The sequence below is a fragment of the Periplaneta americana genome, chromosome 6 (genome assembly GCF_040183065.1).
Source record: "Periplaneta americana isolate PAMFEO1 chromosome 6, P.americana_PAMFEO1_priV1, whole genome shotgun sequence".
NCBI classification, from domain to species: Eukaryota; Metazoa; Arthropoda; class Insecta; order Blattodea; family Blattidae; genus Periplaneta; species Periplaneta americana.
Window position 1 is genome coordinate 123,064,185 of NC_091122.1, and position 15,997 is coordinate 123,080,181.

The 15,997-nt window shown below is 34.9% G+C and overlaps 1 protein-coding gene across 6 annotated transcripts in view; it reads left to right on the top strand.

Annotated features, from left to right (window-relative positions):
• zip (myosin heavy chain 10) overlaps positions 1–15,997 on the top strand; it is a 352,102-nt gene that overhangs the window by 273,101 nt on the left and 63,004 nt on the right. For 3 of the 6 annotated variants that reach the window (XR_011332669.1, XM_069828865.1, XM_069828869.1), the window contains exons 4-7: positions 1,860–1,883; positions 9,831–9,848; positions 12,390–12,482; positions 13,186–13,348. Coding sequence is in view for 5 of the 6 variants with exons in the window: in XM_069828865.1 (XP_069684966.1) it covers positions 1,860–1,883; positions 9,831–9,848; positions 12,390–12,482; positions 13,186–13,348 (298 nt within the window). In the remaining variant the exon portion in view is untranslated. The remainder of the gene's footprint in view (positions 1–1,859; positions 1,884–9,830; positions 9,849–12,389; positions 12,483–13,185; positions 13,349–15,997) is intronic. The other 3 variants (XM_069828866.1, XM_069828870.1, XM_069828867.1) reach the window with 2 other exon arrangements.

Here is a 15,997-nt window from a genome sequence, read left to right on the forward strand (position 1 = left end):
AGAATAAAGGAAACGCCGGAAAAGAAAAGAAGAAATAGATAAATGAAGAAAGAAATTAAATATGAAGAGGGAAAAGAATAAATAGTGAAATGAAGAAATGGAAAGAGAACTCATGGGGAGTAGAATAGGGAAGAAGACAACACGACTACAGGCCAGTACAGTATCATTATTTCCCAGGTTGTATACGTGTCAGCTATATAGTCGTATTTTAATTATTCTGTATGTTTTTCTCAATTCAGTTCAGACAGTTCACTAAGAATTGTCGCCAGCTTTAGAAAGAAATCCCATCCATTGTGTTCTACCCAGTATAGAGCTCACTGGTTCTGCCTGACCGGGAAAATCCAACGCTCTGGCGTCAAAAGCGATCTCGTGGCTGGTTAAGAATGCCTGTAACTTAGGTTTGACTCTCTCTGCATTTATAATACCTAAGGGACACAGGCTCAATTTTAGCTGAGGACATTGCATTTTTAGGTAGAAAAAAGTGCGGCTTCCATTTGTTGAGGATTCAAAACTGTCGGGCCCATGTAATTAATAATTTAATTTATGTAAAAGATCACTTTCATAAATAAGAATTAAGACAAAATTCTACAGTATGTCCAGGCCTTTATTCAATCTCAACTCTTCGCATGAGATGTTATCACTATAATTATGGAGATATACAGAATGTCCCAAAATTCGCGCACACGGACTACATCGTATGAATCCTGGATGAAAATGGAGACGAAAATGTGAATGACAGTATTCTATCCGAAGAATTTTTAATTGCACAATGTGGCAACATTGTATTTTGAAAATAAGTGTTACACCTGTGATCGTAGCTCAGGCTACCCTTACGCTGATTTGAAACTAAACGTTCATAGTTCAAACCACTTGTCTAGTTTTTTATTGTAATATTTATTTTAATTATCGTTCTGTAATGTGGGAATTATTTCTGTGTTACATTTTATACCTTCATAATAAATTATTGTTTATCATTACTTAACATTTTATTGCTTGTTAGTTACAATGATAACATACAGTAAACATTACATTACAGTAGGAGTAGACTACTGAGATATTCCGTGTTGTGCAGTGTTGTCCAGTCTTGCGATTAAAAATTCTTCACACTCCCAGGATTCTTACGATATAGCCGTGTACGCAGATTTCGGGACACTGTGTATGATAGAGAAGACTATCCCACAGAGTCTTCTACGTGTAATAATACTCGTTATATTAACATAATAAGCATGAATTTCAATTGGTATCAAGTAAGACTAGTCGAGAAGGGCCAGTGACTTAGTTGTCAAGTGCTTGACGTTGAAAACCAATTATTCTTTCACTGTTGCTTTAATCATGACTTCCTGAAGTTTTTTTCCCCTAGTATATAAATCAATTTTAAAAATTCTGTTCTTTGTCAGTTCCTTTTCTACTGAATCTCCTTTGACCTCAGTAGACACGATATTGTTTTATTTTACAGCTATGAAGCAATCCAGTGTCTGGTAAACGAATGCATGTTCAGGATTATACAGAAACAGTATCCATAAAAATTATGTACGTCTGAAGTTTTTTTTTTTTATTATCAATCCTGAAAGGAAAGCTCTTCTACTGTTTTGTTCGGTTCGTAACAGTATAAGTTCATTCTTTCATTCAGGAATAAGGTTTGGGAGCTCTTGGAATTTGGTACATAATTTAAAGAAGCAGGTAGGTGACTTGACCTTGAAGGTCTTGTGGGGTTTAGCATGAAGATGGTGGAGTCCATGGGATAGACAAGCTGTACAGAACTTAGAGTAGTTTTGAATGCTGCATGTATCTCATAATGCCTCTTGTTTCCATTTTTTTCTGTTGCATACGTTGGGTCGACCACTGCATGTCCTCTACAGGCACCCAGCCCGGCACTCATAATTGTAAGTACCACTGTCCATCTTTCTTCTTTCTCACTGGAACTCATTCTTGCACAGGGCTGTAGTTCTAGCCATGACGGGTGTTTGGATACACAAGGGCATGCATTGCCTGTAATATGAATGTCTTTTGGTTTTGGAATTCTTGTGTTCTTTCAGGGAGGGTGACTTCTCTTTCGGACAAGGAATGTTCATGTCGTATATGAAACCAATTATCATGAATAGGAACCGAGGTAACTGTTGGCTTTGGACTGGAAATACAGTGGGTTCTGTTTCAGGAAGAGGCAAAAAGTTTTCGTCGCCTTAACGTTCAAAATTATTTGGAGATCCATTAACCGTTATTTAAAATTACATGCTTTTCCAGCTTTCAAAGAATTCTTTCCCCCTCATTCATGATTTGTTGTTATAAGAACTGAGCGTTGATAAGTAGAAATTTGCTGTTAGCCCAGAATCAAATTTTCACTGTTGAGGACGGAACTTCATTTTAATACGATTAAATTGCCTATATCCCTTTTGATTGGTAACATTACAAATATTTCTATAAATATTTTTCAGTGTTTAGTATTTTTCATTTGTCGACGCTGTTCTAGTCTCTTAATCATGTATAATTTACCTACCTGCAATCAGCTGATATCTGAAATGCTCCGTGATTGCATTTTGAGTAAAGGGAGATAATTTCTGTCCCTTACCGTAGTACTAGGAAGAGTTGATGTGAGTAACATCATGCTCTGGTTGCTTTTCATCTGGGAAATAATCCCTGTTGTTTATTTAGTAGGGAGTTGCGGAAAATAAACTTTGCTTGTCTCAATCCAAGGTTGAATCTAAGATTTTCCATGCCATAGACAATAAATGCCGACTGAGGGAACTAGTTCCCAGTGGAAAGGTATATTAAGTACTAAATTTGAAACATATTCCAAGTAGTTACAGAATTATTATTTCCAATATAAGTTGTCTTTTCTTCTAAAAGTTTTGTATTTTATCATGTTCTAAGTTACGTATATTGAGTAAATATTTTTATAGATACAGTATATTAATTTCCCGTCAGATAACAGCATAAATTCCATGTCATTTGGTGTTTCTAATAAGATGGCTACAGCCTTGTGTAAGAGACGTCAATTCATGTATATAATTTTCTTTTTAGTTTTACCTTTACATTTTGAATTGACTATCTGAAAGAAGTATCTAGAAAGTTGCATTAGAATATTATTAATTAAAACGCCTTGTATTTCTTTTTACATATATGGTAAAGATATAGTTATTGTGTATTATCTTGAATCATTAGGTATTCCTTAGAGTATGTATGAAATATTAAAGGGAAATTGTTTTTAACATAGTTTTTAGAGCGTATGGTAATGGTGCAGTAACATTGATATAAATACATGAGCAAATATTTTTTTCTTTTCTTTCATTCATTCATATATGAACGAAAGAATCGTTCACATTGGAAAAAAAAATTCCGTACTATACTGCGCTTATCAAGACATAATATTTGGAAAAAAAAGTTCTATATATTTTTTCAATCTCAGTTTTGGAAATTGTTCTATTGTATTCGAAAAAAAGTGTATTCAATTTCGGAGAAAGTAATTTCAGTTTCGGAAATAGTAATATGAAGTTCATAAGATGTAACGTTAATTTCAAAAAAAGGAAATTGAATTTTGGAAAATCTAATTTCGGAAAGCTTTAATATTATTTAAGTTATTTTTATTCTGAATAATATTGTATTAAATTATATGCAGTTGCACTAAATTAATATAAATTATGATGATCGCAACAATTCTATTGTCAATAAGTTATTCATTGAATGGCTGCAGTTACAATATTTCTGTTTCCTTGAAACAATATGGAGAATCAATTCTATTTGAACATGTATATAATGAAAATTATAAAGTGTTTCTATATAGTCGAAAAAAAAAAAAAAAAGAAAATCCTTCAGATACTAAATTTATTTATTTATTTTTTTTAAGTTCGGTATCATTTCCTATATTAATTTAACATTTTTTGAAATTGAGATTAGCTTTTCAGAAATTAACGTCGAAAAGATATAGTTCTAAAAATATATAGTTTGTTTTGCTATTATTACAACTTCTCAGTCAGTTGGTAATAGTGTCCTGCAATATTCCAACATGAGACAGGTAACCAAGACATTAAAAACTTCGTCCTATTTCATATGAACAGAAATGAAAAACTAATCGTAATATGTGTTAAAATTCTTAAGCGATTAGAACATGAGTGAAGAACAGCAAATATTTTTATAACAAGATGGAACAAACACGTCAAGCTTCCTCTTCCAGAACGAACATTGGCGAATATCGAACTTCGTCGTACTCGACAAACTTGAACCGAACATAGCGCCTGTGATGCACGACGCTAGTTGGTATAGAATATACATTATCTCTCGTTCAAATCAAATATGTTATAGTAGTGTCCTTTATTTATTTTAAATGTCTTAAATATTGTTTATTTTGGAGAACTATTAATTTCATTTTTACGTGTTTTCCTCCGCATTTCTTCCAATAAAAGCCGTTTTGGTCTCACAGGACATTGTTCTGCGGAAAAATTCTAGGCTTTAGCTTGCAGACATGTCTACAAAGCAAGAAACTTTGTGGGCGAAGTTCGACTAGTTGATAATTTTGCAGGAGTTAGGGTTCTTCTATGTGCCGTTAAGTCTAGGATTCCCGGCATTCTGAAGAAAGCCATACTAAGGACTTTTTATTGTCTTGAAAATCGGCATCAGATTTGAACTAGCGAACTTCAGATCTAATGCCAAGCATAGTGATCATCTAGTAAAAGTTTCTTTTTCGGAAAACAAAAGTTCTATTAATGATTGTCTCATTCTTACTTCAATTTTTATTAAAAGAGATTACGTTTTCTGTCTTCCACTGAGATGTAGGCCTATGTATTAGAATCATTCCTTCGGCCATGTTCTTGTTAGAGATAGTTATTGTTTAATAAATATTGTGACTGTTCCAGCTCATTAAGATACTGTTTCTTACATTGAAACTTCTATCACACCTTGAACATAAATTTAAAGATGAAAGTACTTTTACACTCGAGGGAACTGTCGACTGATATAATCAAAAGATTTTTTTTTAATCAGTGGAACACAGATGTCCTCTCTTGTTCTGTGCCAAATATTTCGGAAGGCTGTTACAAAAGAACAAAGATTCCAATTTACGACGCAACAAAGTAATGTTTTTCTGTTTGTAGACTAATATAAATTTCCATATTAATATTCATAATTGGCGCAATATTGTTTTCAACTGCTACATTATCTTAGATTGGATTTTGCATATTTTATGTAATGTAGTTTTAATGTTTATTTTTATGAAGTTCTAATACGTTCAGTTAAAGAAACCGACGATGTATTGTGGGTGTCCCATGATAATATTATTAAGTTTAAGTTCGAATGTGTAATAAAAATTATATTGGGACATTTTGTCAGCATAAATTGCTACTATCATTTCCCATAATCGCCTCAATACCGATTACTTGTAAGAACAACACACAATAGAAACAAAGACGGAACGTAATATCAAATCAACACATAACAGATGTTCTGACTCGTGGCGTTTAGGCCTATAGCCTTTCTAGAGATTTGGTCCAATTCCATGGTTTCTTTTGCATTCTGAACTACTGATTGACAGTCAAACGAATGAATCTTCAGCCTGAAGTAAAGGTTTCATTCATGTATTAATTCATGCTCAACGGCAGGTCCCTCATTGCAAACCCAGCATTCTCCAATCTTTCCTCTTTTCGGAAAGTGTAGCTTAGCAAAAGAAAGAGGTCATCTAGATTCCTCCTTGTTCTATCGTGTAGTGCAGTCATTGTCAGTTACGCCATTTTGAATAGCGATTTATCGTACAAGGATGCAGGGGCACCCTGTAGAGAGTAGCTCAGTATGAATAGTGTGTCATGAAGCTGGGTGAACTCCGAAACCCTTCACCCTTGAAAAATAATCTTTGGTATAGCCGGGAATCGAGCCCGGGATCTCCTACTTCAGTCAGGCAAGCCAGCCACTACAGTAGGCATGCGGGTTTTATTTTATTTTTTATTTAATTTTTTGTGAAGTGGAAGATAATTTTTGTCTCGGTGGATGTATGTGAAGTGTGTAAGAAAATACTTTGACTCTAATATCCTGCAGTGAACGGGGAAAAAAAGTTCGGGGCAGAAGTATATATCAGGTGATAGATATATGGATCGTATGCAGAGACGAAGAGGAAGGCGGAAAATAGGAAAGATTGGAGAATGCAGTAAAAGATCTGAACTTAGGTATTTGTATTATTTGCTGAATAATATTAAATGTACTTACATTATGAGGTCACTTGCCAAGAAACGTAGCATTAAACATTCTAAACAACATTAAACAAAAGCTGTAATATTTTAACATCTTAGAAATTATTGTTCCTAACATTACGTTTTTCCTTGGAAGTTCTTTGAATTCCATGTTTTTTTCTTTTATTTTTAATTAGGCCTTTGTGTTTATACCCTCCTAATTAATTTGTCAGTGCCTTCTCATCAGGCTTGAAATTTGTATCTCTCTTCTTTTGTGTGTTCTTTTCTCTATTTTCTGTCATATTCATTTTCATGTTTTCTGCTACTTTCCAAATATGTTTGATATGCAAACAAATCTTAGTATAATTGGCCAATCAGGACACTACTTCTGCATTATAACTTTTGCTTCTACAAAAAATATCTACTAAAAAAATAAACTAATAAATTGCCGAATTGAGGGATTGTCGATTATATTTGTTGATCGTTACCGAAAAAGATTATTCCGGCTATTGAGATAAATATAGATTAAAAGAAAAACAGTTTTTTTATTGTTACTTTCAAAAGTACGTATTTATGACACGCTTGTGCTACTGTGCAGAAACGCTTCTTTGAAAAGTTTCATTTCTCAGACTCGTATGCAGGCCATTTTATGCACTTCTGAGCGCTCTCACAGTAGATGCATTGTATAAAATGGTTGAGTCTGTTGCAGAAGCTAACGTCAGAGGAAGTGCAAATGATTACTGATACAAACCATCCCCTTGAAACTCGTCTGGATGTAGATTTGCTAGCTAAGATTATGTTCTTCCTAAATAAATCTCCGTCTCCCATGTGTCTCCGTCAATTTTTATCCTCTCAAGTTGAACGACTTAAGTAAAACAATTTATTTTGCATATCTTTTAATGCTTTAATCTTTATACTGCACTACAGTACCAGCCTGTTTGATTACTCGTATCTAAGGAGTTTTATTTAATGTACTAGCAGTAGTAAGTACCGTACAAATGGTTAGGGATTGTATCTTGTTTTTAAGCAAGAAGGCTTATTGTGATCACTCCTTTGTATATCAATTAAAGTATACAATAATTTATTAAATTTAATTCAGCGTCTACCGATCCGGAGTTGCGTTTGGGCGCGGGTTCGATTCCCGCTTGGGCTGATTACCTGACTGGGTTTATTCCGAGGTTTTCCCCAACCATAAGGCAAATATCAGGTAATCTATGGCGAATTCTCAGCCTCATCTTGCTATCACCAATCTCATTGACGCTAAATAACCTCGTAGTTGATGCAGCGTCGTTAAATAACAAAGTTAAAAAAATCTCCTGTAGTTCAGTCAGTTGATATCTTCTCACCAGGGGGGGGGGGGGGAATTCTATTCCAGATAAAACAGCCGCGAGGCAAGTTTCCTCCAACTGCGAAGATTCCCTTACCATTCTTTCTGATATTCCGTACCAGCATATTGCTTAGAGTAGTTTCTGGAGCTGAAAAGTTGTTAAAATAATTACAATTAATATCAACAAATTAAAAGGCAATTAGACGCACATTACAGTCAAACAGTTCAGTACATACATTATAATTTATATTCATGCACTGGACTCCCGTACGTAAGGAAATTATAAAATTACAAAAATTACGTTTTCATGGGACACATACTTTATAGTGGACATGCCAGGTGAAAGAGGACAAAATAGGATCGTTTTGAGAAATTAATCAGGGAGGGGAGTTAAGCATTAAATCATGTGGTCGTTTGTAAACGGTATGGAAGCCACAGAAGGACCGATATAATTAATATAATTACCTTTAAAAACAAATAATTATTATTGACCCAACCATCAGGTTTGAAAGCCATCAGTCCCAGCCTTCAAAAGTCCATCAAGAAAAGCAGAGCATTTATATACCTACCATTTCATATTAGGCCTATAAAGAAAAATACGAACTCGGCGATATGGAGGTAGTGGGTCTACTCATTGGCGTTAGAGAAACAATTCCTAGCAAATCTAGTCTTTCAGGTAAAGCTTCCTATAAAGCAGATTTGAATAATTTCAAGGGAAAAATTGTTCCGGGGCCTGGTATCGATCCCGGGACCTCTGGTTGAACGTGCCAGCGCTCTGCCAACTGAGCTACCCGGGAACTCCACCCGACACCGTCTCAACTTTTCCCTTTATATCCACACAACTCGCGTGGGCTGACGAAACGCCAGAGACCCACATCGAGTGCACACAAACTCTGTGTGACTTGAAATTGTGGTTTTCTGTTAACGTACACAGTGACGTATATATTATGCAAATCTAGTCTTTCAGGTAAAGCTTCCTGTAAAGCAGATTTGAATAATTTCAAGGGAAAAATTGTTTGTGGAGTTTGTGTGCACTCATGTGGGTCTCTGGCGTTTCGTCAGCCCACGCGAGTTGTGTGGATATAAAGGGAAAAGTTGAGACTGTGTCAGGTGGAGTTCCCGGGTAGCTCAGTTGGCAGAGCGCTGGTACGTTCAACCAGAGGTCCCGGGATCGATACCCGGCCCCGGAACAATTTTTCCCTTGAAATTATTAAATTCCTAGCAACATTTTGAAAATCTCTTTCTCTCCCAACATCTGTTTTTAAAAAACTATTGCCATTATCAGGGGTTTCTTACAAAATTAAAAAAAACTGTTGCTAATAATAATAATAATAATCCATGGCGCTACAGCCCACGAAGGGCCAAGACCGACCAGTCGGCTGCTGGCCTCACAGCCACATGCCGAAGCAGAGATGGACGATCATCCAACCGGAATGGAGGTATCGTGTGGTTAGCACGATGAGCCCCCCAGCCGTTATAGCTGGTTTGCGTAACCGGATTTCGCTGCCTATCGTAGCTCCCCAAGTACATCAGGATGCTGGGTGGGCACCGATCTCATACACTGGCCGAAATTTCTCCCCCCCCCCCAAGAGGACTTGAACCAGCGCGCATTCCGTAACGCGAGTCCTAGGCAGGATGCCTTAGACCACGACGCCACGGCACAGGACCCATTGCTATTATTTACCTTAATTATTGAGCTTTTCAGGATTTTTCACTGTTGTAAACTTTATCTTTAACTCAACATTATATTTAACGCATTATACAAATTTATTATTATTATTATGTGGTATGCTTTGTCTACGGGCAACCTCCAAATTTGAGGAAGCAAATATAAAAAAAAAAAAATACAAATAAAGACGAACAATGTAGGGTTGCCAGGTTTTTTGTCGTAAAGCCATCCAGGCACCAATATAACCTACTTAATATTACAACACTAGCCGCCAATGGTGTCTTAAGATATCTGAAACTAGAAATATTTCGGAAGTTCTCTACCTGTATCTCAGCATTATAGGAGCTGTGAAATCCTAAGCCCCACGAAAATCTATGGATATCGGATATTGAAAACGAAGGAACTGAGAAGATGTAATAAAAGCCTATTATTTACAAAGTTTTTATATTCTGTATTTCACTATTAAGAACATATGTGAGATTATGTAAGTAATATCTTCCAATTTTCGAGGTAAGTAGTGTTATTATTGAATTTACGTTGTAAGGGAAAACACTGCAATGTAATATGAGAATATGATAATCTGTTTTGCTCTGTATAAATATGTTAAAAGTTGCATGTGCAAGAGCGCACTGAGGCAACAGCAAAGTAATTATTTTCTCATTTCTGTTCCATGCTCTCCATATAGTCCAATCCTAATTTTGCGGTAGGTACTTGATGTTGTGTTGTCATAAATAGGAATTTTATTATATTATGAGTTCCTCTCGCAGTTCCTTAGCCTCATTTCACTGTCGCTTTTTGCATATGAGTACACCCGCTAGAGAGGAAAAACGACAGGTCAGGTGGGAAAGTAGAGTCGTTAATCAGAAGTAAACATACTGCGAGCGCCAGAAACGAGTGAGCACATTTAACCACAACATACATATTTACTTCAAGCTGCTGGCTGTAATGTTTCTCTCCCACGGTGGCTCAGTGCTAGAGCACTGGGCTTATTATAATCAGGGGGCACAGAATCAAGTTCCTCTCACTACCCTGAATTTATAACTTGTGTTGCGCAAGACCCGTGGTCCTGGCAACAAGGGGTTTTCTCCGGATACTCCAGTTCCCCTGTGACATCCCAACAATTCTACTTCACCTTTAATTAGAGTGTAATGAGAACCCACCAAACCAGGTGGCTCGGGTTCGAATCCCGGTCGGGGAAAGTTACCTGGTTGAGGTTTTTTCCGGGGTTTTCCCTCAGCCCAATATGAGCAAATGCTGGGTAACTTTCGGTGTTGGACTCCAGACTCATTTCACCGGCATTATCACCTTTACTTCACTCAGACGCTAAATAACCTAAGATGTCGATAAAGCGTCGTAAAAAAAAAAGAAAAAAAAAAAAGAAAGAAAGAACCCACCACCTTCGGTGCACTTTGGATAGTCTCTTACCAACTAAGTATTTACACTCCTCAGCATGGCGACATCTATGAGCGCTCTAGTTAATGGTCCTGCTATTGCACAAATATATATTATCCCCCAACCACCACTGCAATCTTGTTAACGTGTGTGAAATAAGTTATTAGATGGCTTTTACATCAAACTTTTACTTTATCTGTATAACTAAATTATATAATACTGTTGGAAATGGCATATGTTTGTCTTAAAATTTTACGTGGAGAAGTTTTGGATTGAAGGCGTATTTTTCTGGAGAACAGTTCATGCCTTTAACCAAACATTTTGGAACAGATTTAGAATAAATCGCCATTACGTTCCCCCAAGTCTCTCCATACCTTTTAATAAGAAATATATATATGATAATTCTGAAATAAATTGACTTGTATATTTTTAATATGAAGTAAACCTCCAGGTTCTTTAAAAGCCAAAAGTAAGTAACTAAATTCTTCTGGTAACGGGGGGAAAAACGTCATGTGAAAACCCACTATTTCAGAATCAATATCGCCGTGAAAATTTTTAAAGTACTCTTTACAGTACCACAGTATTTTCTTATTATATTTCCTGCATTGATAAAGTAGAAAATAATAATAATAGTAATAATAAAAATTAAGTAAACAATTTTAAAAAGTGCATTTCTTTTTGCACATCAAAATACTTCAAATGTACTCTAGTGTTACATTTAACTAATATGAAGTGTGCACATAATGTAATGGCATATTTATGACATGTTTTCTGTGTTGAAGACGCAGGCTCAAATCCTGGCAATGCAAGTGAAATTTTTAGTGAACATATACGATTTTGCGGTGAAGGCTTTTCACGATACTACAGTTCCTCCTATCTTTGTTCTGCCAATTTATCATCTGTTGAAAAAAACGAGGACAAGACAAGACAATAAGCCCATAGGCCGAAATGCACGTAAAAATCGTTATAGAATATATATAATTGTTCTGTATTGTTGTGTGTTTATTCACATTTGTGTAAAATAACATTCTAGACCTTCTTCTTATAGTCTATTTTCATTCATAGCATATTTAATATACTGTCAGTGTAGCTATATAATAGGATTAACATTTCGTCTCTGAAACACCATCTTTAACTTGTTAGTGATTTGTTTTTTGTAAAATACAACAGTATAATAATTATCATTGTAAACAGAAGCCTTCTTATTAAACTGAAGTAGATAATGGTAAATCTCCCCCTTTTATGTTCTTATAACATATCAGTAAAGTGGTAAATTACAAAACATATCAGCATTAATGTTAAAGTTATTTGTATTCACTACACGATGGAGGTGGTTCATTCACTTGCAACGAGGTGTCAGTTCTTGTTAACTACACTAAAGCAGATCAAGGACTGTAGACAGGTTTTATGATGCCATATTTTAAATTAACTTTGTGCAATTCCTCTTCGGCACATGGGAGGGATAGTGACCAGGGTTCAAATCTCGTCACCTGCCTTCTTCAATCTTATGCAAATGTTTGAAATTGCATGCAAATTTATCTTCTTTCACGCTTCCAAGAATTCATTCATTGTAGTATTACGAGTAGGCACATGATTGACTTCATTTTTCTGTTTTCTATCTTATATTCATTTTGTATGCAAATTTATTGATAAAGAAGGGCAAGCTCTTGTGTACATTAGCAGAATTAAGTGCTTATTTAAAACGTTATTATAATTATATATAAATTGATTTATGCTAGGCTTGTGGCTGAATATTTTGAGAATTTATGTAGTTACATGTTTGTTACAGGCATATATATTTTATGCTTATCTATAAGTGCAGATTGTGATACTAGTGATGTTGTTTTTACAGGGTGAATTAGAACAGCAATTGCTACAAGCGAATCCCATCCTAGAAGCGTTTGGAAATGCAAAGACTGTTAAGAATGACAACTCTTCACGATTCGTAAGTATTATGTTTCTATTTCTCTTTGAACAGCAAGAAAAGGAAATTATGAACTTACTTTAAAAGCAATTATTCACTAAAACAATTCAAATATCTCTTTAAGCATATGTGTAACACACCATAATTCAGGAACTGTTAAAAATGCTTCATTAGAAAAATTAAAGTTTTTTTTTTTTTTCGGTCATATTTTAGAAATTGAAAATAATAGATCACAATGATTAATTGAAGTGCAAGGTGATCTGAACACTGATTATGCAAACTCAAGAGTTAAAATTCTTCGCAGTTATTGTGAAATCTATGATGAATAAAGAGATAAACAGTTTTTCTCTGAATGCTTGATTTTATCAGCTAACGTTATTCCATTATTTCTCCATTACAGCCATGTTTTCAACATAATTTTTTAAGAACTTCTTATGGTTAAAAAAAAAATTAGAAGTTTCACAGCAAATGATTATCTTGTAAATTCTGATTCATAGCAATTCTCAGTGCTTGACAGATTCGAATTTTGCTTTTTGTAAATTTCTGAAATTTGTTTTTCTAATATTTTTTAGCCCTGGTTGGTTGAATCCTTGGATATGAAAGATTGACTGTCTGTTGTATGTGATATTAAAAAAATAAATTGCGTCATTGTTTGAAAATTATAAATAAGTATAAGGTAGTGTTTATATTAGGAATATTAACAACTTTGATTTTATTTGTTCAGGGTAAATTTATTCGTATCAACTTTGATGCTTCTGGTTACATTGCGGGAGCAAACATCGAAACATACTTATTGGAAAAATCTCGTGCCATACGTCAAGCTAAGGATGAACGAACTTTCCACATCTTCTATCAACTACTGGTCGGAGCATCTCCTGAACAGAAAAGTAAGTCAAGTACAGTACTTGCATTTTAATTCCCGTGGTAAATAGTATTTAGAAATTGTGTACAACTTCTTGCAAGCTACATCAAGGTTGTTCAGTTTGACAAGAATTAATTTTTATTGGTTTGAAATTTGTATATACATTAATTTTATGTACCGCTACTTAAAAATACTTTTTTAATAACTTTGCAGGTTTGTTTTATTATGTTATTTTAATTGGGAGAATCATTTGACAGTATAGTTTAGTATAGGACTTTCTGACATTATTGTAATTGCAATCAACAACACAACAACTGCAACAATTGTTATTACTAAAACTACAACACAGTTAAACAACTACCACCACCATTACCAAAACCACCATCAAGACAACCACTATAACAACAGATAAATCATGAGCACTACCACCACCATAATAAACATCACCGTAGCAATAACTACCCCCATCACCACAGCATTAACAATACCACCACCACTACTACCGTAACTATCACCAACACTACCAGCACTTTCACAGTCATCAACCCATCTTTCCCACTTTTTTTTAAATTGTGCGATTAACAGAATGTTGCTGCTTGCTTTTATTTGATGAAAAGAGTAGATCAAAACTACCCATGTAGAATATCACTTAATATTTCTATTTAGGACCTATTTCAATTAAGTTTTATATTGTTCCCAAAATAAGTTCAGCCCAATATTATTAAATATGAATAAAATTAAGTCCACAATGGATAGCTTTTAGATTACTTTGTCGGATGGGAGAAGAAATTTTGTAAAGATCACTTTATCCTACGGTTCTTGAATGCAAATTGTTTCAATTGTATACTCTCCTGAAATATTTATGAAATGGCCTGAACTTGTTTTAAGAGCGAATTTTTAAATTAATTTATTTCCACAAGTTTAATATAAGTGATCTGAACATTCACTTTGAGTTACTGCAATGCCACTACTGTAAATGTATATTCAGCATTAGTCAAGTGCAAAGCTGTTATGTTTCGCACACATTTAAAGAATCAATCTTCTTAATGTATCCAGCTGTTTGTTGACAACATAGAGTTCACTGTAGTCCACTCTAGTCTTTTCAGTTCTTGTTTTTCTTGAGAAATGATGGATATTTTGATCGGTGTTTATTATAGATATCTGTTGCTAGTAGCCAGAGTTGGGGTGTAGGCAATATGTACTGTAGAGCAGGGGCGAATGCTAGTCACGAAAGTTAGGCTTGCTCTTTTATTCATAGGGGAAGATGGGAGGATGTAATAATTCATAATTAATAAAAATAATCAGACCCACATAAATAATTTATTTTATAATTATGAAATCATTATGAGTCATGGATCATATTCGCTTATCAGATGTAGAAGTTCGATATAATATAACAAACATGGCCAACAAAACAGTTTATTTAGTTTTTTCGACCCTGCCATCCAATGCATATTTTTGTATTGAGCTGTACTGAACGAGCGCACATTCTCTATGTATGTCTTCTCTTGAATAGTCCTTCGGGAAAACGGATTTAATAATAAGGTTTCAATAACACACAATTCCGAACTCATTGCAGTACTTCAAATTAATGTTTAAGAGTTAATAATACATGCAGCAGCTAACACAATTACATTGCACTCGCAAATTACAGCACATTCCCGCTGTCAATACTGCTCTGTGTAACGTTAAATAGCCGTTGGTGTAGCCCTCGGACCAGAGCTTCAAACAACACATAATAGAAGCATGTGCGCCTAGGACGGACTAAGGAGGAAGGCACTTGCACGCGCATCATATTCTCGCTATTTCTACGTCTTTCCTGTAGCTCCGAGAAAGGAGCAAGCGTTGCGATACTTGCGGTGTGCAACCTGGGGATGGTATTACGCCTATATAATATTCCAAAAATCAAAATAAATTTTAATGTACGTAATCCCATTTTGAGAAATACACATTTTACAAAAATATTGGGTTTGCACAGCAAGCGTAGCATGCCTTGAGAAATCACCCCTGCTGTAAAGCACATATTTAAAGAATGAAAATTACAAAATTACCAAAACAGATGTTAAATCTAAAGATGAAAGGAAAGCGACCAAGAGGAAGGCTATGGAAAAGATGAATAGACCAAGTTAAGAGAAACCTAGAGAAACAAGAATATGAATGGGAAGATAAATACAAAGGGAAAACGTGGAAAAAATAGAGACAATTGGGTATATGTTTGGAATAGACTTTCGAAAGGACAGAGGAGGAGGAGGAGGTTGAGGAGGAGGAGGTTGAGGAGGAGGAGGAGGAGGAGGAGGATGACGACGACGACGACGACGACTACTTCCATCTGTTCTGGCCCCTTTTTTCTTCTAATTTTTAATATGGTTAAAAAATTGTGAGACTAATAGGATTATTATTAGTATAGCTATGTTGAATAAATATATTCATACAATACAATACACTCACCTACACTGCATCCTTTCCTTTCATAAGTAACTTATCAGCAATAAATAGTTATTCTTATGAATTGTCATTTACTGACTTGATATTGTTACAACTTTTTTAGGCTTAATGCATATTTGGTCTATAAAACTGTAAACAAAAGTTGATATTAATTGTAGAAATTTCTTCATACTCACTTTTCCCAGTCTGAGACAGGTTGGTTGTTAGTTTTGAATACATCTTTACAGTA